The sequence below is a fragment of the Embiotoca jacksoni genome, unplaced genomic scaffold (assembly GCF_022577435.1).
Source record: "Embiotoca jacksoni isolate LCO1_2020_lvr unplaced genomic scaffold, fEmbJac1.0.p SCAF_30, whole genome shotgun sequence".
NCBI lineage: Eukaryota > Metazoa > Chordata > Actinopteri > Embiotocidae > Embiotoca > Embiotoca jacksoni.
Genome location: NW_027185382.1, coordinates 2,381,299 through 2,404,966, shown reverse-complemented (window position 1 = coordinate 2,404,966; position 23,668 = coordinate 2,381,299). Strand labels below are relative to the sequence as shown.

The window sequence follows — 23,668 nt, the reverse complement described above, 5'->3', positions numbered from 1 at the left end:
TCGTCACTAAGGCTTTTCCTAAGCTCCAGCTACACACAGCCTACCTACGAACACCATAAAATGAAACAAATGCTCAGCTGTGGTATGAAATGAATAGGTTCAGATACATGGAGCTCTTATAAAAGCATTCAATATCCCAAAAGTGATTTTAAACAGTGATTTCAAACTTCTTTTGCACAGAAACTTTTCCGCAGCACATGTTGGACGACACAACCTGCAAAAGTGCACGAGCAGTAATGAGGCTATGGTGTTCATGCTCTGTCCTTGGGGCTCTGAGGAGGCTGGAAAAACCAAGCATTTCTCCCTGTAATGGGTGACTCAATTGCCACTTGCCTATCATATTTGATGAGCTGCATAGTTGCTGGTACTGCAAACCTTCACTTGCAAATAGTGCCCGTTTTTCCCCCCAACGTTTTTAATGAAAAGCAGTGCAGCTGACATCAGTGAAGGTGCACATGTGGTGCACTTACTACCAAAAGCATTATGGTTCGTTATCAGAGGAACTCAAGATGCCCACGGGGAACCAGGGGATGTTTAATTACTGATAAGCAAAAGGTCCGGAGCTAGATGGGAAACTGTACACTCACATGGGTGATTAAGCCTCCCTTTGCTTGAGGCTGCAGGAGAGAAATGAAAACTTACCCTCGTTTTCATATCTTCATTAGAAATTCTGCTCAAATGGTTGATGAAGTTCAATACAAAAAGTAGGCCTAGTTGTCATGACAAATCTGACAAATACCGACAAAAAGTCTTTGCTCATTTTCCTTCGCAGTAAATTTACACAGAGAACATGTTTCCAGGGTTTAGTGCTGTGCTAAGCTAATCGGCAGCTGGTTGTAGCTTCACATTGAACATAAAAAGTACGAGAGTATGAGTGTTGATTCTGTCATCTAACTCTCCGGGGAAAAAAAGCAAATAAATGTAAAGCAAGATGGATAAATAGATTGATTGATCGGAAGTTCCAGTCCTCCGTGATGTACATAAATAGAGCTGTTTTTAACAGCTCTCCCACACCCGACTGGAGAATTCATAACAAATGCACAGAACATCCGGAGCAGCGTGATCTCATTATGATTAATGCTTTCATTGAATCACACGGCTGATGTCGAGAATTTCGTTATTAAATATTGAGTAGGCGGGCAAATAATATTGCAGTGGAAGAACCTACACATTCAAATGCTGCGTCAAATGTTGGTGATGTGTCAAAATGTGGACGCACACAGACCCGGATCTGATACAAATTTACCATCTTTACTCACACACTCATCTGTACCATGCACACATCACATGATTTATCTATTTTTGACCTGTCTTACGCACACACATTACCAACTGATATATAAACTAAGCCTTCCATTCGCTTCTTTTCATCTGAATCACGTCGGAAGGAGAAAAATAACAGTCTCGGCTGAATGCCAATACGATACAACTATCATATTTCCGAGTGCCTTAATTCACATCTTCAGCTAGATTGCTCCTCTTGGTCCCGGCAGTGGTATCATCAATAACCGTCCTCAAGCCTTTGATATTGCAGTTTCACTTAACAATGTTCCTGCCTGTCTAATAACGGCACTGGAAGGAGCTAGACACTGACAAGGAGCTTTACAACACACACACAGCCATATTATTTGTCTTTCCTCTTTCTTTTCTTTACTCCATTTACTCCCTGTCTGCCTCTTCCTATTTTGCCATTAGTTTTTCACTTCTACCTCCTGGTCGTCTCGGCGCCCAAGCCTTTCTGCTATCTCATCCCTCTCCATTTTCACCCTCCTGTCCTTCTTTTCTTTCTCTTGTCATCCTCATCTCTTTCTCTTTTGTTGTGTGTGGTGGTCTGACAGCTCCTCTTCCCTCTCCTTTCTTTTGGCAGCTCGCCATTTTCATATTGACAGCGAAGAGCCTTGCGGCAATTTGCACAATTATGTGAAATCCTACTTTCCAAAGTGACCTCATTGCCCTGCGATACCGTATCACTGCTGACAATAGATGGGTAACGCATCCAGTGGAAGGTCCGTCTTTGTTGTTTGCAGGGATGTGAAGTACAGAAGTTGTCTCTTCATGGAGCAGATTATAGTTTTAGTGCTGCAAATATTTCAGAGCTGTATTGGGGGCATAAAGTTGCTGCATATTGTATTTTAATGTGGAGGATGGTGTTAGTTGTCTGGGGGGACACCAGGGCAGACACTTTTAAGCTTTTCTTCCTAGTTTTAAGCCGATTCTGATGCACCAGGGAGTCCTCAGTGCATGTGTGAACCCTTAACTTGAGACCATTAAATAAAAGAACATTAAAACTGCACGTGAAACCATAATTTGAGCCATGTGATAAATAAAAAAACAAACCAAAATGAGTACAAGAGTTCTGTGCTTTAAGGCCTATTCTTGCTTCATCTTCGCTTCATAGGGGAAAAGCAGACTGAAAACGGCTTCTGATGAGGGAAAAGGATTGATAAAGACTGACGTAAAAGAGGAAAGATTACGTAGAATCTTTTTTTCAGCTTCTGTCTCCGTTTCAGACCCCGCAGCAGTTCACTATCAACCAGAATAAAACACAACTTCAAATGCATAAAAATGAGCGCTGAGTCTCGTTGACCGGAGGAGCTGTTTCTTCCTTTAGAAAACGACTTTAGTGCACGGGAGACAAGCAGGGTTACTGTGACAATCACAGAACATCTGTCGGGCCTCGCACAGTCATCATCTTGTATGTCTAGTGGTGCTATTTAGCTAAGAGCACATTCCAGTGGCGTTCATACAAGTTCTTTGTTCATCTAGGTTTTCCATTCAGTTGGCTGGTACTCTGTGTCAATAAATGGTTCTTTTTAATATGTGGTTGGGAGAATTGGAAGAAAGTTGGTAGCAGGTCAGAGTCAGTGGAAGACATTATCACGCTAGCATGAATACTGTGAGACAGCAGAAAGGTGCTGTAGCCAATACCAAAAAAGTTATCAGGGTTTTAATAACTCTTCTTAAAACCCTCGCTGCATAAACAGGCATCATATCGTAAATCATAACAGGCATCAGGGTGGGTTCCTGAGAGAGAAGCATACCTGGAGAAGAAGGTCCGAGGCAGGTTTGATCCTCTGCTGGAACAAAATGCCCAGCGCCCGATTCTGCTGCTCCAAGTCAAAAACTCTCGTTCGCAGTTTCAGACATTCCTCTCGAAGATCCTGATCGAGAAGCAGCACAGAAAGTGTATCAAAAAAAATGCTGTCTAGTGTCTGTAAGTTCAAACTCAGGCAGAAAGATGTTCAGATATCCGTCAACATTAATAATCATCTATCAGCGATCTAACAATGAAAGATGCAAGTTAGTTAGTGATGTTGATTGTGATCAGAGACGAGCAGCACAATGGTTTCCATGGAAATAAGAAACAAACCTTCTGGGTGAGAAGCGCCTGCACAACTTGATTGGCAACCTTTAAATGAGAGAGAAAGAAAGAAAAGGAGAAAGCATCACTAAATGAAGCATGGCTGCTTTGTCACAATGATGAAGCCTTGACCTCATATGACCCGTGTAGGCCTCTGCAGGCCGCCTGCGCACTGCTAATGCTGCACTTTTCAGTGTTTGCACTACCTCAGCCAATTTACACCGAAGATGAATTATGAGCTAACACGAACACAGTGGCGGTGTCTGTTTTGCACACTCATGTCGTTTACTATGTTTAATTCTAACTTCCTTCTGGTGGTATTGACAGCGGCGGGTTGGCGTTGGAGCAGAGGTGCGCCCAGCTTGAGTGCTGTTGTGCCTGAGCCTTGGTCTCAGAGCGGCTCACACCCACCCCCACTTCAGAACCACAACGCCGATGCAGAAGCGGCTCAGATTACCGTCCATTGATTGCTCATTATTACTGTGTGAAGCCACATCGGCTCTTTTGAGTGCGCTCGCTCTCGTTTATTGAATGAGGAGAGACAGGGGTAAATACGGTGAAATGAGCCCTGCTTCTGGAACCGCAAGCATTATACAGATCTGCTTCTTGTAAGCCAGCCAGGTCATCAAACGAACGCGAGTTAATGGTCTTGGACAGAGAATGTGAACTTCACTGCAGACACAGTAGGACTATGATATGAGTAATTAAACTACAAATAAGCTTGCCCACATACTAAAATGTAGACAGGCAGCTGGTCTAACATAAAAAAAGAATCATCCCTTCTGTTACAGAGCAAGCTTTAGGTGTTGGACTGTGCAGCAGTTAACGGGCACACACAGCTTCCATCATTAAAACAGGATTATTACCGAGCCTTCCACCCACAAAAAAAAATCAACCACAGAGGAAAACAGTTCACAAGTAAACACAACAAAGCCAAGTTGAGCCATCTTAGTGAGGGCATGGAAGCAGAAAGGAGACGAGGGCTGAGTTTACTCCAAATACACTCCATGGAGGATGTAACACTGTTTCACAACATACTCTCCTCTCCCCACACACTATTTTATCACTCATTTTCGATCTTCCTCCTTATCCTCTCTCCTTTATTCCCCCCTTCATCTCCCACCAGTCTTTCCCACCCCGCAGCAGATGTGCTCAGTCTGCTGAGCCGCTTGGTTCCAGCTCGAATTGGGCAACTTGTCCCCGCTGGACACGTGTCCCTGTGGCAGCGCTCCCCTTCCTCTCTGCCTCCATCCTGGAGTGATGTAGCGAGCAGGCACAGCCGAGAGATGGGCTGCTTCACTCTCCTCATGTGGCTCCCTGAACAACACTTCCCAAGCTCTCACAAATAACCAGAGGGCACACAAGAGCTATTGTTATGTAAACTCCTGCTTCAGCAACGGCAGTTCACATCGGGCTAAGGCCATTAAGCAGCTGGCATTTTAGACTGTTTATTATAAAATGTATATGGAGGAGCAGCAGTGATAACAACGAGACACTGTTTTGATTATTTGCACACAGCAAAGCTCTGTTAGAAACACTTGGTTCTGAATTGTCTTTTGCATTTCTGTTATTACAAGCATCAACAGAAGGCCTGCTGACTAAATGGTGCATAAGAGTTGCATAAAGAAAGTTTGCATCCCAATTGCTATGTAAGTTTGTGACAAGTTTGTGCTGGTGAAAGGTGAGAGATTTTATTGCCTGAAAAATATGAGGCACTGTTATCAAGCATTACCCCCACACTTTTCTCAAGCTGTGGCTGAAGTAACTTGCCCAAGTGTGAGACAGTCATGGTGCTGTGCTGGACCTCATCAAGACCTTTAGCTCCACAATACAATTTATTCTGGTCACTTAAAACGAATTCAGTCAGCGCTCTTAAGTAAAACATCTGGCGAGTGACACAGCGCCCTCGAATGTGCCTTGAAATAAGACAAGACAAACACGGTCTGCACTCACCTCATCGAGACATCGTTCATACTGCTCCCTCTGGTTCTCATTCTCTGAGGCCAAGCTGGAGTTCTGCTCCTGCAAAGGAAAACACACACACTTTGGTTACACTTGACGCAAACAAAACAACAGCGAATGAGACAGAAGTAGCAATCAAGTGGAGCTGCAGCGAAGAGGAGACTTCCATCTTCAAAGGTCATATGTCAACGTTAAACCAGAACAGCCAATAAAAAAATTACCAAGCACAGCCGAGAAAAAGGTCAAGGGGATGGAAGTTATGATGGTGAACTTTGGGGCGGCAGCAAGCCATTTGGAGTCCGGACCTAATAAGAATATCTCCTCCACTTGCCAAGCGATGAGGCGGTGCCCTATTGATCTCAAGGAGTTTCCAATTTGTCAGAGGCAGGCAGCATATAAGGAGCTGTCAGCCTCCTCGCTTTGCTCGCCCTCTGCCCTTTTGTAGAAACTACCAATCCCTTGATGAAAACATGGGAAACATAATTACAACCCAAAACATTCCAAAGATGCCATCGAGGAAGAGACACGGACTAATTAAAGCCTCGAAGCCTGGAACATGGTTATGGGCCCTAATGTAATGAATGACCTGAGTAATTAGAGAGGTTGTGTGTTGGTTTGTAAATGTCTATTTTTAGGAGACACCTTTAGCTTCAGAAATCCCATGATATCTTACTTATCACAACCATACAATATAATGTATAATTGCCTGTGGACCATAGTTCTATGAGCTGTATTAAAAAAAAAAAAAAAAAAAAAATGAAATCCTCATTTGTTACACAGCAGCAAATCCGCCTACACAACTCAAGTATCAATATGAACACTTCAATCCAGGATGCAACTAAAGAGGTGTTTTGTTACCTCACCCCCCACAAATTCTATTGCTGCTTTATTGTTTAGTGACACACAAGCCTTTAAATGTTCAAATGAGAATCTCACTGCTCATTAAAAACCTTCTCTTCTTTCAGTGTTCATTACCTCAAACGTTCCCTTGTTGCAAAAGAAAGCCTGGAAATGCGCCGCTCTCTGAGCTACCAGACAGCACATAGATGCATGTGACATTTAGGTTCGTGCAGTAACACTGTTTAGAAGGATTATTTCTGTTTCTTCCCCTAAAAATGTAATTCACATATTGAGACGTGAACATTTAGTTCAGACGCAAAGAAAAAACAAGTTTAAAGCAAATATGCAAGTATATCTCCACCCTAGACAGGTTTATTGTGATGGATTACATCACACTGACATTTTCCAAGCTTGTGGAAGGCGGTAGTACAGTGTACCAGAATAAGTGTGCTGAAAGCTTCGGTGTACAACAAGTGTCTAACACTAGGGAAAGTAGTTAAGCAGAGGCAGATCCTTAGCAACAGGCAGAAAACCAACCTTTCTAAACATTGTATTACAAACGAACATGTTTTGGTACTTTGCGAGATGTAATGTAAAAACTGTAACCGTCATTGAAAATAGAAAGTGAAGATGATGGACATGTGCAGTGATGAGTAATAATTCTCTGTGGGTTTGTCACTATGAACACATTTTATATTGCACTTGGTAATTTGATGCATTGTGAACAAAAAAAAAAGATTGTTGCACTCTTTTTTTTTTTTAACTAATAGTGCAGCAGTTACAACGCAGTGGTGATACAACTCATCCACTTCATCTACATTTACATTTATCAATATGTAAAGTTTGGGAATCTTTAGAATAAACCTCATCCCATTTGAAAGTACTTTTGATTTCACTTCCTGCTCACAATTTGTTCACAGTCATGAAGCATGTTTGTAAATTACCCCCTGTGGACTTGTGGGTAAATTTAGCATTTATGTGCTCATCACTCTTGAAGTAAGATGACCAATGGGCATTTCTCCCAAAACCTGGCTGTATTCATTTGAGCCGCAGTTACAGACTGCAGCGTGTGCCTGCCAAGTTCATGAAGAGTATCAGTTGAGCTGGAGAAACAAGAGCCGTGCAGTTCTTACTTAGTGTCAGTAGAATTTATGCACAATGCGGAGCGGTGATGTATTGCCTCTGTTTTGTTGTTGCTGCTTCAGCCGGTGGTGCATCCATCACCCGCTACGGGGGAATGGAATGAAATGGCAGATAAGTTTTGATAAAGCCATTTAAAATGTAATGTCTAAGTAATGTGCTTCATCAGATGGATCAGTAGGACAGCTTGACTATACTTCCTGCCAGTTCTCGAAAGATAACTCACTACTGAGGAGCAACAGGCAATTATCTGCCACTTTGCTGTAATTAGGGTCTATTTTCTATCCGGGATGTTTGAGTGTCAGTGGCATAATAGACTTTGTAAAGACTCTTAGTAACGTCTGTCAAAAAACTGTATATGACTTGAGGTGAGACTCTGTCACACACCTTTCACCACATCAACAGAAAAAGGCAACGTGGAACCACTTAGGAAATTAATCTGTAGGACTGTATGCCTAATTTAATTAAGTCTGAGTCCTTTAATTGCTAAAGAGATCTGAGAGTATGTGTGTCCAGTAGCTTCAGTAAAAAAAAAAGAAAAAAGAACAATCAGCATGGATCACGGTGGCGATGCTCCCACTTTGGATGTTGCTTGGGGCTCATGGCGGAGTGTAGCTCAAATCCCAGAGCGCAGAGGAAAACAAACCGAGGCTGGAGTACAGCCGGAGGCCCCAGCAGCGACTCTCACAGGATGACTTTGCTCTCCAAACGAAGAAGACTGGAGAATTTGATGAGCTGTCATGCTTTCAGACACAAGTGAGCAAGGACTCTGACAACTGGCAGACGGGCTGGCCACAAAGGATAGCCAGGGGTGGCAAGAAGTGTGGGTGCAAACAAGTAGAAAGAGGCGTGAGTGAAGGAGAACAAAGCAGAGAGAAGGTAGACAGGAAACAAAGAGAAATTCAAAGCAGTCGAGATAGAGAGAGAAAAGAAAAGCGAAGTAGTTACCTCCAGGGCCTTGAGGCGCTCCAGAAGGGGCTTGGTTTTGTCTTTGTCCTCTTCTGCTTGGCTGGCATCATGTTCAGGATTCGGCGGCAGCCCGGGGTCCGGCTCTGCTCGAGTCGCCGGCAGGGAGCCGTTCTCTCCTGGGCCATCGTTCTGTTTCTGCACTTCCTCTGAGAGTTTTTCCTGACGCACGCAGGCAACAAGACGAGGTTAGAGGGAGAGAGGAAAATTTGGCAAGTGAAAATCAGAGCAGATGGGAAGAAAGCCTTCTAAATAGAGGTATGACAAATGTTTCAGGGCGAGATGAAACACGGGTGAGCAGCCGTGAAATCAGAGCGAAGGAGAGAGTGAAAGACGGAGACAGAGAAAGGGGAGAGGATCAGATGGGCAGATGGGACAACACAGAGACAGCGGCGACAACAGAGTTCCAAAACATCCCCTAATCCCTAATCATGTTTCACTTGTTTTCTAAAGAGTGGCAGTGACCTTCAGGGCTCTCTCGGCTGTATAATGGGGATCCTGCACTCCCCCTCTTTGCCCTCGCTGTTTCCCCATCTCTCTGTGCCTTTGAATGTCTCTCTCAGTCTCTTTGCCAGCTATCTTATTGTCTGTGTCTTCTCTCTTCTGTATTTTGGCTCCGTGGCATCTACGATAATTAACTGCTCGTAATAATTAGCTACTAATTAGGATCTGTCTGGCTTGCATCAAACTGCAAAAAGAAAACACTGAGCTTTCAGTCAGCGTCAATACATTATTCATGTTTCTCAGAGAATCTCTGTAGCCTCAAGTTATGTACTTACTAACTGATTTTCTATTCACCATAAAATATGGAGGGAAAAAGAGATAATTTGGTCGCTAAAGTAGCAACTTTAAAGCCTTTTCAAATAAAGGAATATATAAGAAGACAACTGAAACAAGTCATAATTAAAAGTTCTTTAAGTCAATTGTAAAGGCAAGTTTCTTCTTTGGTGTCTCAAATGTCATGATTTTCTATTTATCTTTGTTTTATATCAAGAAAACATAAAAGAAACGTCCTAAAAATCTACCAAACAACAATTTACGTTAAGGATTATAAATGTTTAAATTTGGCTATTGGGCTTTCAATGAAAAACCCATCAGATATAACCTTGGGTTTGGGGATATTTTATGGCCTTTTATAGTCCAGTAATAAACCTTTAGAGGTTGAATATGTTATTGAGTTTTGAGAAGGTGAGTGAAAAAGTTATTTTCTCCACCAAACCGTTTGGACTGTTTCTCTTGAGTAAATACGGGAGGCCTAAAGAGGTATATTGCAGTTTGGCAGATTACTTTTTCAGAAAAAGGCAGCCTATGACTATCAGTTGTATGCAGTTCAACCACAGAGTGATTTTCTCCACTAACACTGTGTGATTGTTTCATTTGAAAAGCTGTGAAAAGCCAAAAGAGGGGAAACCATCTAATATTTAACAAGCAAAAGTAAATATTCGATGAACAACCTTCATATATATAGATTTATATTTGACTTATAATTGTATTATTTTCTGTCCCATTAATCATCTTGCAACCCCTCAAATTAAAAATATTACAAGACTAAACCATAAATCAAAAGAATCAAATCAAATCAAACTTGAAAGATAAATCAGTAATTAAGAAAGTGATTTGTTGCAGCCCTAAATAAATTAATAGCAAACTTTACTTACATCTAAAAGATACGTTTTATGCTATAAAAATCCTCCAATATGTCCATTAAATGTCAATTACATAAATACGAGCTGCATTGTGTTATTCACTTACAATTCCTCTCCAATAAAGTAGGTTGTTATTGTACTCAATCTGCAAAGTGGGGGTTAGCTTGACTTTGACAGTTGATCTGAGTGAAGCAATGGTAGCTTTTCTTCAAATGGTACAGAGAGTACGATATATCACTGTGCACATGCATTATATTTTTCATCCCGAGCTGGGCTTTGACAGATAACTGTCAAACCTGAAGATACCTCTGGTTAATGTGCTGCACAAAATTGATGCTAGAAGCACTGATGGATGGCTGCAACTCAGATTTTTTTTTACATCCAAATGCAGCAAAGAAGAAGCTGCTACTCTCTCCTAATAGGATCTGGAAATAATGTCCTTCAGAACACTTTGTTTTCAGCTTGATTCAATCTTGTTTGATTCCATCAGACAATTGTGTTCGAGGCAATACTTTATAGTCACGGTTTTAAGTTTGCTTTGGTTTGCTGGTGGAGTGTGCTTCCAGAGACTGCTCATCAGACAGCGTTAAAGGGCTCGGTAATAATCTCCACAGAGAGAGTCTGGAGTGGGAGAGGGGAGGGAACCTTGTCCCTCATGCTGCCCTTTCAAGTTATTGAGTTTGTCTGCTGAATACACAGAATACTGCTGCAGCAGGAGCACATCATTGCGTAGGAACGGATGGTGCTCAGTTATACAGCATCTGGGAATAGCATAATAACCCTCCACGTTTATTCTCTTTGACAATGTCCATCTACTGCTGATCACAGGAGTAAAGTACGTCTGCACGCAGCACATCCTGCATGTCACAGTGAAAGTAACATCTTCTATATCGTCTATAAATGACTTAAATTAGGATTGAACTCAGCTCACCGCAGCCCAAAATATTTACCAAATACATTCAGCCACCACTTGAAATTCCATTTCCTATCGCTGTTGTCATGTTGTTTCTCCTCATGGAGGCCAGGAAGGGATTATTTTGTGTGCACAGAGAACATTTTTTGCATATTAACAGATTCATTCATTCATAAGACTGGGCTGTCAGGTCGTATTTTTATGATAAAGCTTCTGCATCTCAGGACAATCCTGCTAATCCCATGTATCACTTCCACTCATGCTTACTGGAATACGTGAGAGGTAGAACAACTGACATTGATGTTATGCTGCTCGTTTTTTTTGTTCTGTTTTTAATTGTAGTTACTTTTATTTGCACTCATAATTGGAAGATTTTATTCTGCTTTTATTTACAGTGATTTTCTCATGTAGTCATTCATGAAGACACTCTTTTTATTGCTTGCTTCATGAACTACTAATGCCCTTTTCTTCTATTCTTTCAAGGCATTTCATTCTCATTTTACCAGCTTGATGTTACAGACATTAATTTGTTCACTGATTAATGGGAATTGTAGTTACTGTGTGCATCCAGTGTAAAATACACTACAATAAATAAAGCATTACAAAAGGCTTGATAAATACTTGGAAAATGTGTTCAAGTGCACAAACAAATGCATCACACACAGCTGTAAGCAAAATACTTATTTTTTTTTCCAAAGTCATGGCTTTGAGATGATGTGGCACTGATGATAGACAGACCGAAGCAACAGCATTTCAGTGCTGGAACACAGTGTAAACATGTTCAGCTCCAAATTCTGATGTGCGACCCCAAAGGTGACTCGGTGCTATAAGAATATACGGTGTTACTTATTCTGTCTGCTTTTCTGCTCAATCCCAGCGGCTATTTCTCTTATGTAACAGGGTCAGCAATGAACGCTTTCACCTTAGCTCAGTCCGGCTTTATTCAACACTGTGGATGTTTGAACAGAAAAATAAACAAAGATACCCTTTCCTCCAAGACGATTTGAGTCAATAAATACAGAAAATAACTTTATTTCCTTTTGGCAAATTGAAAATTTTGGCCAATTAATTGACTTAATCGTCAACCTTTACCTAACATGAACTCTGTCCACTGTAATCATAGTCTCACTGCAGTGGGCACAGGAAGAGTGGCAGACACACATGGGATGCTGGTTTACCTTGTAGGCCTTCATGATGTCCACTGTGTCCACAGCAGTCTGCTCCAGGACGCCCTGATTCTGCAGCAGCGACCGCACCGTCTCTTCCATCCTGCAAACACAACACACATTATCATGTTAAGTCACCTGTCGCACTGAAATAAACATGAATTAGGAAATGAAGGAGAACATAATGTGGCAGATACTTGTTAGACTTGGCAGACATTTTAGTTGTGAGTATTTATTGCTTTGGCACTTATGCATGACATGTACTTAAGATAATTTGGGCGGCATCATTTCTTATTTACAAAGTTTGAGATGGAAGGCAGAAATAATCATAGGCAGCCACCTCTGTTCATATCATACACTTAACTGTACCATATTTCTCTAAACTTTACAGACAACTTTTTGTATGTAAATGTAGCAAAACCTCAACCACAGTATTGTCACCTTCTTTTGGAAGGCAGAGACAAATCCTGTCATCCCGCAGACAGATAAAAAAAAAATCATCTATGTATCATTTTACAGAACTTCCTGGGCTCACACAAGTCCTCAGATAATAAAGTAAAAGCTGTGGATTATCCTGGGTAACTGTCTTTGAGGCAGAGAAAGCTCTTTTGGGTCACATTGCTCCAAGGTGTAATAACCTTGATGCCAAATGCGTCTTGTTTGTAATCTTGACTGTTTTGGGCAGCCAGCATGAGCCTGCCAGAGAACCTCAGGATTACATTCAGTTAAAATGTCTGAAATGATGTTGTGCCAGAGCCATCAGTGGCTTCAAAGTGAGCAGCGGACTCAAAGGTACGGCCAAAAACATCTGAAATGGGATCTATTTTCAAGCAATATGAAATGTTTGTTGTTTGAAATGGATCATTGCCTCTTTCAATTGTGATTTTTTTCTTTTTTATATTTTCCATAAGAATGCCCACACAAACAAACAAACACCCAAATGGGCCTCCGGTGAACATGAAAAGGGAATGAGACTGGATCAGACCCAGAGACACAACGATGGATAAGTGGAAATGTTTTTGGACTGAATCCCAACTTCTGCTTATGCGGGGGAACACTTTGTTCAGATGACTCAACTGAGTACAAAACACGCACACATAATACTTACTGACTTATTGTGCGAGATTTTAGTGGGCGTGTGTCAGTGCACGACCACATATGTGTCGGCTGATGGCTTGAATTAAGTGCAATCACTGCAGCAAACACCAAGCGAGTAACCTTGACCTTCAAAGGCCCGGTCTGCTTGAATCAATCCACGCTTCTGTTTTGTGCTGCGAACACTGCAAGCTGCATGCAAAACAGGTGCCAAAGAGTGCATGTGAAAATGTCTCTGCCTATTTCCGTTTGAATGAGAGCCACAAGCCACCTTTATCCCTCGAGCTGTATGGTGAACTTTGACTATACATGAAATCACCTTGTGATTCTGGAAAAGGAAAAAAAAAGAAGACTTCCACAGCACCAGATAAGCTTTGTGAGATAATCTCAGACCCGGCTGGGATCATGTAAATGGAAAAGATAAGATAAAAAAGACATTTAGGCGCACCGGTGGTTCAGTTGTGAAAGGCAGCTATTGTAAAAAAAAGAAAAGAAGAACCATCTTGACAAAGAAGGGCTTCAACATTGTCAAGTGGGAATCATCTGAATTTCATGAAACCGTCTTCTTCTTCTTGGTCTCTTTGTGGTCTGATTCACACCAAAGTTAAATCAGAAACCAGTCAAAACATGACAAAGTTGAAACTGGAAAAAAAAGAAGTAAATGCTAATTTTCTGAGATTCGTCTGTTGGACACCATTTGCATTAGCGAGGACTATCACCTCCTTGTCTCTCAAATCTCTAACCCATGACTCATGTCTTTGTCACTGTGACAGAAGGTCGTGTACCATTTGTCAAGCCAATGTAAAAGTGCACGAGTCACACAAAACGTTTAAGCAACCAGAGAACGTCAGCAAGTCCTTTCCACATTTACAGCCAAAGTTATCAAGGTGAATGTGGATGTATTTGTGCAGAAAAAAAAACATATCAATTGACTGTATGTGTGGATTACCAGGAGAGTTTTTCCATGTCCAAATTTAAAGAACTGTTTTTTGGTAATATGCTTATTATTGTTATAGCATAACAACCAACCTGGATCTGCCCAAAGGTCACAAAATCTACCTGCCCGCACCTCTCACGCTGACTAATGAACACATTATCTGTGGTTGGTTCAATCCAAACAGACTCTTTCTACCAAAAGCAAAAAGCTAAAACAAGTTTTGTAATTATTTTAGGAATTTTCATGGTGAATGAAGTGTGGAGAAGATTGAAAATGTCATTAGAAATAGATTTTTCGTGTCTCGACTGAAGACTTTAAAGGTAGAATATTCATGCTGAACTGCGTTTTATATATGCTTTGCAATATAATTATTTCCTGGTAGTTTTCCAATGATCTGCCCTGGCTGTTAGCTGTGTAGAAGTGGGTGAAAATGAGCACAGGCAGGCAGGGCAGGGGAGGACGATGCTCGGCACACCATCTGTCCAGGCTTGAGCCATAAAGCTGCCTGTAATCAGGCCGCTAGCTGCTGACTGAACAGTCAAAGAGGCAGGCAGGCAATGCTGGTGGCAGATTGCTCCAGTTCCTGCTTTAAATGCTGGCCTTAATCAGCACAACCTATGGAGCAAACAGACAGAGACAGCTTTGGTGTCCGGAGAAGCTGACACCGGGTCAAGGACTAGCGGACAGGCATGATCAATATTATAAGTAGGGGTAGGCCTTGGACTGAGGGGACTCAGGCAGGTGACCACCTACAGATATAGCCGCAGTCTGTGCCTCTTCTTTATTATCACATCACAGAGCTAAGTCTCTATCTTTGTAAAAGATAAATCCCAGGCAATTTTTCAAAGAAATCAAGGTCGTTGCCTGACACTTCACTTTGAGGAAATTTCCACAAACCTCAAACCTTCCGTCAAACTGGACCTAAACTATTCTGTCCACGGCACAAAACAACAGACTTTAAATCTCTTTCTTATTACAAAAAGTATGGTAACCAAAAGTTATAGCTAATTTCGTACAACACTTCAATATTTTGGTGATTTGATCCAGTAAAAATCCGGCACAAATCACCGACAAGAGTAATGTGAGGTAGGTGAATGATGAATATGTAGAGGGGGACTGATATGGGAGATGGTGGAAATATCATTAAGCAAGCCACCAGATGGAGTCAAAATTATTCTAATGTGATATGCATGAAATCCTGCACCAAATAAGCCAGGGAGGCAATGAATGTAAAATTAAACGAATGGTATGAGCGTTTGTTTTTGTTGCAGGTGTGGCCCTACATACAAAGCCATACCTGCACAACTTCCAGACAAACTTACATGCTCGTTGCGTCTGGAAAGGCCTCAATGACCTTCACATGACTAAGTGGCAGGATGAAACACTTTGATGCTGCAGCCTGCCTGCTTCCTTGTGTTGTGGCTGGAGGAGGAGGGAGGGTGGGTCTGGATGGGGTGCTCCTGTTTTGTGGCATTCCTGCACACCTGAAAGAGACCCTTTGTGTTTCTAAACAGACCTCTGGAGCTGCCTCGTTTTCCATACTGCCTCCTTTCAAAGTTTGATGTCAGGGAAGACACAGATGTGTAGCATCTCACTGGACATACTTGGGTCCTTTTAATAGCAGGGAAAGAGGACTGAGAGACTTTGGAGTTTTAGTGGTGGTGTTGAGGGACTGACGACACTTAATGCGGACAGAAAATCTGCTCCATTCGGATGAGAGATTTTTCCTGTCAATCCAAAACCTGAAAAAAGTAAACTCATTGTATTCTCCACTCTGTATTCTCTTTGATACCTAAATGAAATCTTCCACCTATTCTTTAAAAAAAACCTACAGTGCAGGTTGAAGGATGCAACATCAACAGTAAACACATCATCCACTCCAGATATTATGTTTGTAGCTCTGCGGTGAAGTGTAATCTCATGTCTTGAATACAGGATTCTTACTGACCTATTAGTGGTAGTCTCTCAGGAACTCATGCAGTGCACGAATACAAATAAGAATGCCAAGAACAAATCGCTGATAATTCATTAAAAAGTATTTGTGAGAGTTCTAACTATGAAGTACAGAAGAGGACATGCGCCCAGCAAACCATCACATAAAATAAACAGTATAATTTGTCATTACTATAAATTCAGCTACCTAAAACCTATTTACATGTGAGGGAGAAGGCGCTAAATGCTTATGATGGATGGAATATAATTCTCAGATGACAGAGCATTACTTTACATAAAAAAACAAGGTTTTGCACGGTGTGATTAATCTCAAAAAGTGCTTGCCAATGAGCTATTGAAAGCAGGGAAGGAGAGAAGAAAGGAAGGACAAACGTGTGTGTGTGTGTGTGTGTGTGTGTGTGTGTGTGTGTGTGTGTGTGGGGCGAAAGGCGAACGCCAATTCTGACTCTTCTGACCCTTGTGCCGCTTGAGCGGAATTTCAAACGCCCCGTTCGTCAGCAATCCAGGAAATACAATTAAAAGTCCAATCAATTTTCAGCCTGAGGTGTGACGATCTGCAGGCTAAGACACTGCTGTCCCTCTTGCAAACACACACACACACACACACACACACACACACACACACACACACGCACACACACACGCACACGCACACGCACACGCACACACGCACTCACACAGACAACACATATGATTGCAAGCTGGCTGTCTAGAGCTTTCATGTGACGGTGATCCTCGGAGATGAACAAAGCGATGCATCATCAGAACACACTGGGGCAATTAGAGGTGAAACATTTCGTGACGTCTCACGCTTACTAGTTTACAAACCCGCAGTTAACATATTCAAAACTTAACGTCTTTGTCCTCTTTACTATTTAACTGTAAGAGTCACAATGACATCAGGACTTCCAAAGAAAGACTGTTTTATTCCAAACTATTTCTATTCATTGAAAAAGCAGCAGCTTTTCTCAGCTCCAGCCTTCAATGACAAATTCGTTCACAGATGTGAAAATTATCAAAAGGACTCCAAACCTCTCTCAAAAGCTGACAATGTTAGCTCCAAACTTACCCCATCTTCAGATTTTCTCCACTTCTAACGCCACCATTTCTCCTGAAAAAAGTCAGAATCACAGTGTAGACATCCCTGAGCTCCATATGCAGAGAAATCCAACTCCACACCCAGCGCTCTCCTCTCACAGTGCTAAAAAGTGACCCAGACACATATTGCTGAAATGTGGGTCTCTAGCCTAAAATAGGCCATGCAGTCATTATATAAGCCTGAGTGCTTTTCGCTCAATCGACAGACAGCGTGGTTAGTCCTGTGGCTGGGTTACCGAGTCAGCCTGACAGCAGATCTCCTGTTCTCATTTTCTACTTGCTGTGTCTCCGGCGTGTCATTATCCGACACTGGCCCTGTGCAAAGACAGAGATCTGGCAGGCAAAGACTTTCCCATATGTCCCATGTTAAGCCCTTTCCAAAGGAGAAGGGCCCCTGCTGGGAGGCAAGCAGGCCGGTAGTCTTGGATCAGACAGGAATTGGGGATGGACTTGCAAGGATGAAGCACAAGTAAAGACAGGGATCCCCCTGTTGTGTCAGCCAGGATGTGCATGAATTTGTGTGTGCACTTGGTTGTGTGGGTCTTCATTGGTGATTAAGAGGCTTTGGCTTAGCTAAAATCAACACTTTCTGTGCAAGAAAAGCTAACACAGAGGCTGCATGCCAGGACACTGCATGATCAGAGATCTCTGCATGCCATCTCAGACTTCCAGCTCGCCTTTCTCAACGATCCTCTGTCCAAATGTGCCACTTTTCAATAACATAGTTTTTAGAAACACGTTTGTTAATTATAGTGAGCGCCTTTCTGCCAACGACCACCTGCATGTTTGCATGTTTCACAGCTCAGACCGAGCAGGAGTTGCTGGTCCCCCCTGCAGTGGTTGGATATTCGTGCTGCCAGCATTCCTTGGCAGCAGTACATTAGCTACACTGTGCCTATATTCTGAATTAAAAATAAAAGCATGGCATCTTGCACCCACTCTATGTTGTTTTTTTCTTTTTCACAGAAACCCATGGCCACTTTGTTAAGTGTCAGACACAGAGAACGCCGACATTAATGTGTTTTAGATCTCAGATCAGTGACCAGTGAAATATCTAAATGCTCTGTCACACACCTCAACCATTTCACCAGAACAAGAAACGAGCTTCAGCGGTCGGCTCTTCTCCGTCAGACTCTGTTGAGACTCTCACTTTATCAGTGCTGTCAGAGGCTCAGGCTGACCAAAACCCACTAATCTGATTTGACCCGAGAACAATTGGAATATCCTAAAGCTGGTGAAATGATAGGGAGAACAATCACCTGGTTGTGCAGCTGAATCGAAGGCATCAGGGGCCCTTGCGTGACTGCTTCATCGACATACAATCGCCTTAGCTGACCTCAACAAGCCCCTGCAAAACTGTCTGTTTCTGAATAGAAATATTCCATTCTTCTTCCCAGACTCTTTTCCAGCAAATCACTTATATACACCCACCGGCTGATTGCCTGGCTTAACCCGACGCTAAGCCACTTTTATCCTCTTAGAGCTGTTTTGCAGAAAACATGCAAGGAGACCCTTTCTTAGACGTGACCTAAATGAAGGAGAAACAACCGTGCTGGAGCTAAATTAGACACTTTTGGTGAAACCTTTGGTCCAGTTTAGAGCTCCGAGGACAGTTTTGGAGCTGTAAAAGTCATGCAGATCTGTCATGCATGTTACAGTGGAGTAGCATTACAAAGGTCCTCGCTCTCATGACCGCTGACTCCCGCCAGCGACCTTTAACCTTACCAACAAGACACACATGTAAGAAAAAAAGAGATCAAGAGGGCAAAGTATTTAGTGAGCACAGACGGTCATATTTCATTTTAACCATTTTATTGACCAACTGCTGTGACAAAGTTTATTTTGTTTTACACGGGATGCTCTTTTAATGTCAGATGTCTTGATTAGACTAAAGTTATGGTTCAGGGAATCACATAAATATTGTTTTTGTGACCTATTTTTAACATAAATAGAATTTAAAATCTCCTTGCAAATATTAGAAATGCACAGAACATGTAACCCCTCTTTCTAGAATCACCACAAAGTGCCGTGCGGACTGGCTGCAATTGAGGATGAGTCTGTAAAGACTGTGAATTAAAAGGGACATATGGAGGGAACCAGATTTAGGTTCTTCCTTCATCCCTCCAGCAGTTCCACTACATTTGGAAGGATTTAGAGTGCAAATTCAAGACGGCTGCCCCACATGTTCACCTCTGGTCAAAGGAAGCAGTTAGCAATGAGGAAGCCATCGGTTCTCGAGAGCAGAGAGTATCTCACTGGTTGCCTGAAACTCCCCAGTGAGTTGCAGGCATGTGTGTTCCACATGGGAGACAGAGACACAGACTGAGGAAGACATCCCAGTGGGAAACCTGAGTCAGGATAGCAGCAGAGTCCATTACTTACACCAGGAGCCTTAACCTCTCCCAGACAGGGCCATTTAGGAACTTGGGTGTGATGATGGTGGATAAATCCTAATCTAATCAAGCTGGAGGTAGAAGCTGAAACAACCTGTCGATTAAGTGATTAGTAGGTCCACAGACAATACATTTGCAGCTACTTTCATACTCCATTAGTCTTTTAGAATTTTTTTTAAAGTAAAAGAGAACAAACTTCTCAAATGTGCATATTTACTGCTTTTTTTGTAGTCTGTGATGACGGTAAATTTATTCTTTTCTGGGTTTTCAACACCTTGTCAGACAAAACAATGACAGCTTGGGCACTAGGAAATTCTAACTCTATTTTCTGTAATTCTTTTGACCAAATGAAAAAACTGAAAGCTGCAGGCATGAGTGTATGTAGATAGATAAGCCTTTCTTGACCTGAGGGAGATTTGTTTTCACAGCCAAACAGAAACATACAGATATTCACCCATGTTTCTATCTTGTAATTAAACTAAGAGAGGATTTATAGATCAAACATCTGGTTTGAATTTCTTTTAAAAGATCATGAATTCTATGTATTTTTTAAATAAAATATTTCCATAAAGCTGTCCAACTTAGTATTTCACAACATTTCCTGTAATGCCTTCCTGCAGCCAAATAAATCCACCAAGGTCACCTTGATCAATTTTAACATTTTCTCCATTAACTTAACCTTTCCAATTGAAATGCAACAGCAATATCTGCAAATGTTACTTTTAATTTGGGACAATTTATTTGCCGGAAAGTGGGCTTGACTCAGGTTTGATGATTATCCAGAGTCAATGAGCTCCACAAATTCAATTCACCTCCATTGTACTATGGGGGCTGAATTGGGTGAACTGAGCCTTTAAAGAAGCAGGTAACTGGGATTTCCTGTTGTAATGTCTTCTTGTCGCTCATATATTGTCCATATACAAATCTTACTCATAAAAAAACATATATACAGAGCTTGTCAGCAGCCACTATGCATATGTGTCAACCAGAGCAGCTGCCAAACAACCAAATCTATACTGCAACCACGAGGTCAGTTTGAATTACATGCTGTTTGGCTTTAGGCTACAATCTGTGAGCACCAGCTTCACAAGCCACAGAAAACAGGCGAGCTACCGGGATGTGAGGATGAATGCCCTACTTCCGCAGAAGCTTGTAATCTGGCCTCTTTCAACAGCCTATAAACATCATAACCAGCATGTTTAATCCGAGGCGGAAGTTAGTGGGGTGGAGTGGCTGTTTACAAGTGGTTCTGATTGTTTGACACAATTACAAGCAAGTAGCGGGTCGCACTTTGACACACATACTCGGCGTCTTGCTCGGTAAATGAGCAGACGCTGTTCTCTTCAAACAAAATCGGAGAGATTGATACCAAAGCCTTCTTATAGGCCGGTAATTTAGCGCAAGTGATAGACTAGAATAACCCAAATTAAGCTCAATCAGACATAATTCCCCGTTCAAATTTGGAAGTTAAAGAGAGCGGCTGAAATGGACCAATAAATCCTTTAAATATGAGGTGCGCCCAAAATAGTCCAGACACCTATTATCTATTTAACAGCCCTCCTCCCCATTGGGCAGGAGTAAGGAAGTAACTTCAAAAGACTGACCCCCCTTCCATCCTGTTAATGACCACAGATGTGTCGTCTTGAACAGGGGCCTGATTCAACCGGCTAAACCCTGCAGCCACCAAGGCATGCAGGGGGCCCATTCCAAATGTGCCAAATTAAAACACTTGGGCCAGGCATGGCGGGATGCTTGGATGATTAGAAGAGAGGGCATTGATCTGGAAACAGAGTGCAATCACTCAGCTCCCTCTCTGAGTGTATTAGCCTTTGCCGGTCCAGCTGTGCAGTCCAGTGCCGTGGTAATGAGAGGAGCACATGAATGCATACAGTACACACACAGCTCTGAAACTTTACTCTACGGACCGTGGAGGCGTCTCAACTTGAGCGTGACTGTCCAAACAACATGTCCAGACTTGAAAAGCGCTGCCATTCCTGCCTGTTTACATCATCGCTCCACCGACATACATATACACACACTGAATATGCATGTGTGCACGCATGTTCTCACACACTGACTAATGTGCAGAAACAATACGCCGCCGAGCTATAAATCTGCAGGCACCCGTCATCGTCTGCTGTTGTTGTTAGTCTTGCCACAAGTCTCCCATATCCTGCCAAGAAGAGGGCCCTTCAAGATGGTAATGACTCAAAGTCAAGAGGACCGGGTCGGCTGTAGATGCCCTGGTTTTGCAGATGAGCACACACACACATGTGTTATGGGTGACAATGACTAATGCAGCAGCAGCAAAATTAAGTCAAGAGGAATTTATTTCTAAACTACCTTTAGCACATTGTTTTACTTTGAACGACTTCCAGAGAATGGAGCAGAAAGAAAGAGAATTAGCGAGGAGCATTTAGGTCAGCATTATCAGACCCGAGCTTCAACATGCAAAGGTGTGTGTGTGTGTGAGTAGATTTGGGCCAACAAAGGGCCTCTCCTTTCCCTTTCCACAAGTGTCTAATCCCCACACTGGACCAAGCAAAGACAACAATAAAGTCTTTAAGAGGATAAGTATGGAAAGCAAAACAAAAAGCAGTGAAGGGAAACCAAACAAATTGCCACAGAAGACTGAAAAAGTTGGTCCTGTTCATGGGGAGAAATATAATTGCAGTTCTGCTCATTACCTGAAAATTGCCTCCCTCATCTTCAAGCCAGACCTTAACGTTGGGCCCCAAGTGGCTCCCGTGGTCTTGTCTGCTCAGCGGCCATCTCGTCTGGAGTGGTAACACGGGATGGGGAGGGGAAGTGGACAAGGCCTCAAAGTGCCCTTGCAGGATACACATCCAAATATACTTGATTGATTGTATTTTTGTCTCTACAATTAATTTAGTCTCACTCATTTTATGTTCTCATCTACTGAAGGACACGATTTGAAGCTCTCTTGGTCGTGTCCCCATCTTTTCATACCACCATTCTTCTGTCCTGTCTCATCCTGTTCCGGCTCTTAAATGTCATGGGACGTTCAGGGTGGGCTGAGGAGGCTGCCGAGTTGTGGGCTGGAGTCTCCCACTAATCTGCTGGAGTTTAATGACAGCAGGCCTTGCTAGTGGTGGTGAAGCCTTGTGGGAGGAGGGGGGGGGGGTCGACCCAAGTCAGGAGGGGCTGGGCATGTGACCCACACCAGGCTAAGACCCGACTGGTTGGGGGAGGGTGTGTTTGTGTGGATATAGGCATGTGTACCTATGTCTGGAGCTAAGTGGCCAGTCACTTGAGGAATGCCAACTCTCAGCCGTGAAAACACAGGCAAATTGTGTTTTTTGTGGGCGGAAAAAGAAAAGCCAGTTGTTCCAGTTTTGGCAAATCCTGCTTTAAAATATTACCGCTGTAAGCATCATAGGGGCGTACGGAGGAAAACAAACATGCAAACAAAGGCTGTAAGAAGCTGAGATTCCCTGGAGCTCGTCTGGCTGCAGGGTTGGCTGTCTGATCTTTTCTGTTTGGTGTGATTACGCCTGTTTATTCATACATACCCTTCTGTGTGTGATATCGTAAAGTGCAGCTCATTACCTTTGTTTCATATCATCGCAGAACAACTATGTCTCCCGGTGTAACAAATCCTGAAGCAGTTAAAGCTGACGGGACTCTATTTATGGCAGTTTGAAAAATCCATTAAAAACACTCATTTCCAAAGTGTTTGATATCTTTGCTGTTACATTCGCCTGGTGTTTATCATTCATACTGGTCCGCCCGCTAACAGCCTGATTTCATTCCATCCTTATGATTCAAAGCACAACCCCGATTAATTAGCAATACGCAAATCAATTGTTGCCTAGGGTAAAACGGATCCCAGTCTATTTAAAAGATTGGATGTCCACTTAACATGATTTGCAGGTGTTATCTCTAAAGACACATTGATGAACTGGGGTTTCTATTCCCCCAATGCACAACAAATAACAAGCCTAAATCCATCAAAATATATGGATGAAGGTCTCACACAGCTCAACTCGCACAGAAGCAAAATAACTGTCGTCTATTCATGTGCACGCATATAGAGCATTTCTTGCCATGTTCTTTTGTGGTGTAGGTATATCCATAAGACAATATCTGAAAACAGCACAGCAAGTAGGACAAAGATTCATGGGAAGACACTGGTGACCGAGTTATCTTTTTTCTCTTATTTTACTGGCTTGTAAGT

At 42.4% G+C, this 23,668-nt stretch overlaps 1 protein-coding gene across 5 annotated transcripts in view; it reads right to left on the bottom strand.

Moving 5' to 3' along the window:
* Positions 1 to 23,668, bottom strand: part of LOC138206978 (nck-associated protein 5-like) — a 102,776-nt gene that overhangs the window by 25,310 nt on the left and 53,798 nt on the right. For 4 of the 5 annotated variants that reach the window (XM_069163925.1, XM_069163926.1, XM_069163927.1 and 1 more), the window contains 5 exons: positions 12,007 to 12,097; positions 8,252 to 8,431; positions 5,315 to 5,383; positions 3,371 to 3,409; positions 3,042 to 3,161 (listed from right to left, as the gene is read on the bottom strand). In XM_069163925.1, coding sequence (XP_069020026.1) covers positions 3,042 to 3,161; positions 3,371 to 3,409; positions 5,315 to 5,383; positions 8,252 to 8,431; positions 12,007 to 12,097 — 499 coding nt within the window. Of the gene's footprint in view, positions 1 to 3,041; positions 3,162 to 3,370; positions 3,410 to 5,314; positions 5,384 to 8,251; positions 8,432 to 12,006; positions 12,098 to 17,048; positions 17,356 to 23,668 lie in introns of those variants that run through there. The other variant, XM_069163929.1, reaches the window with a different exon arrangement.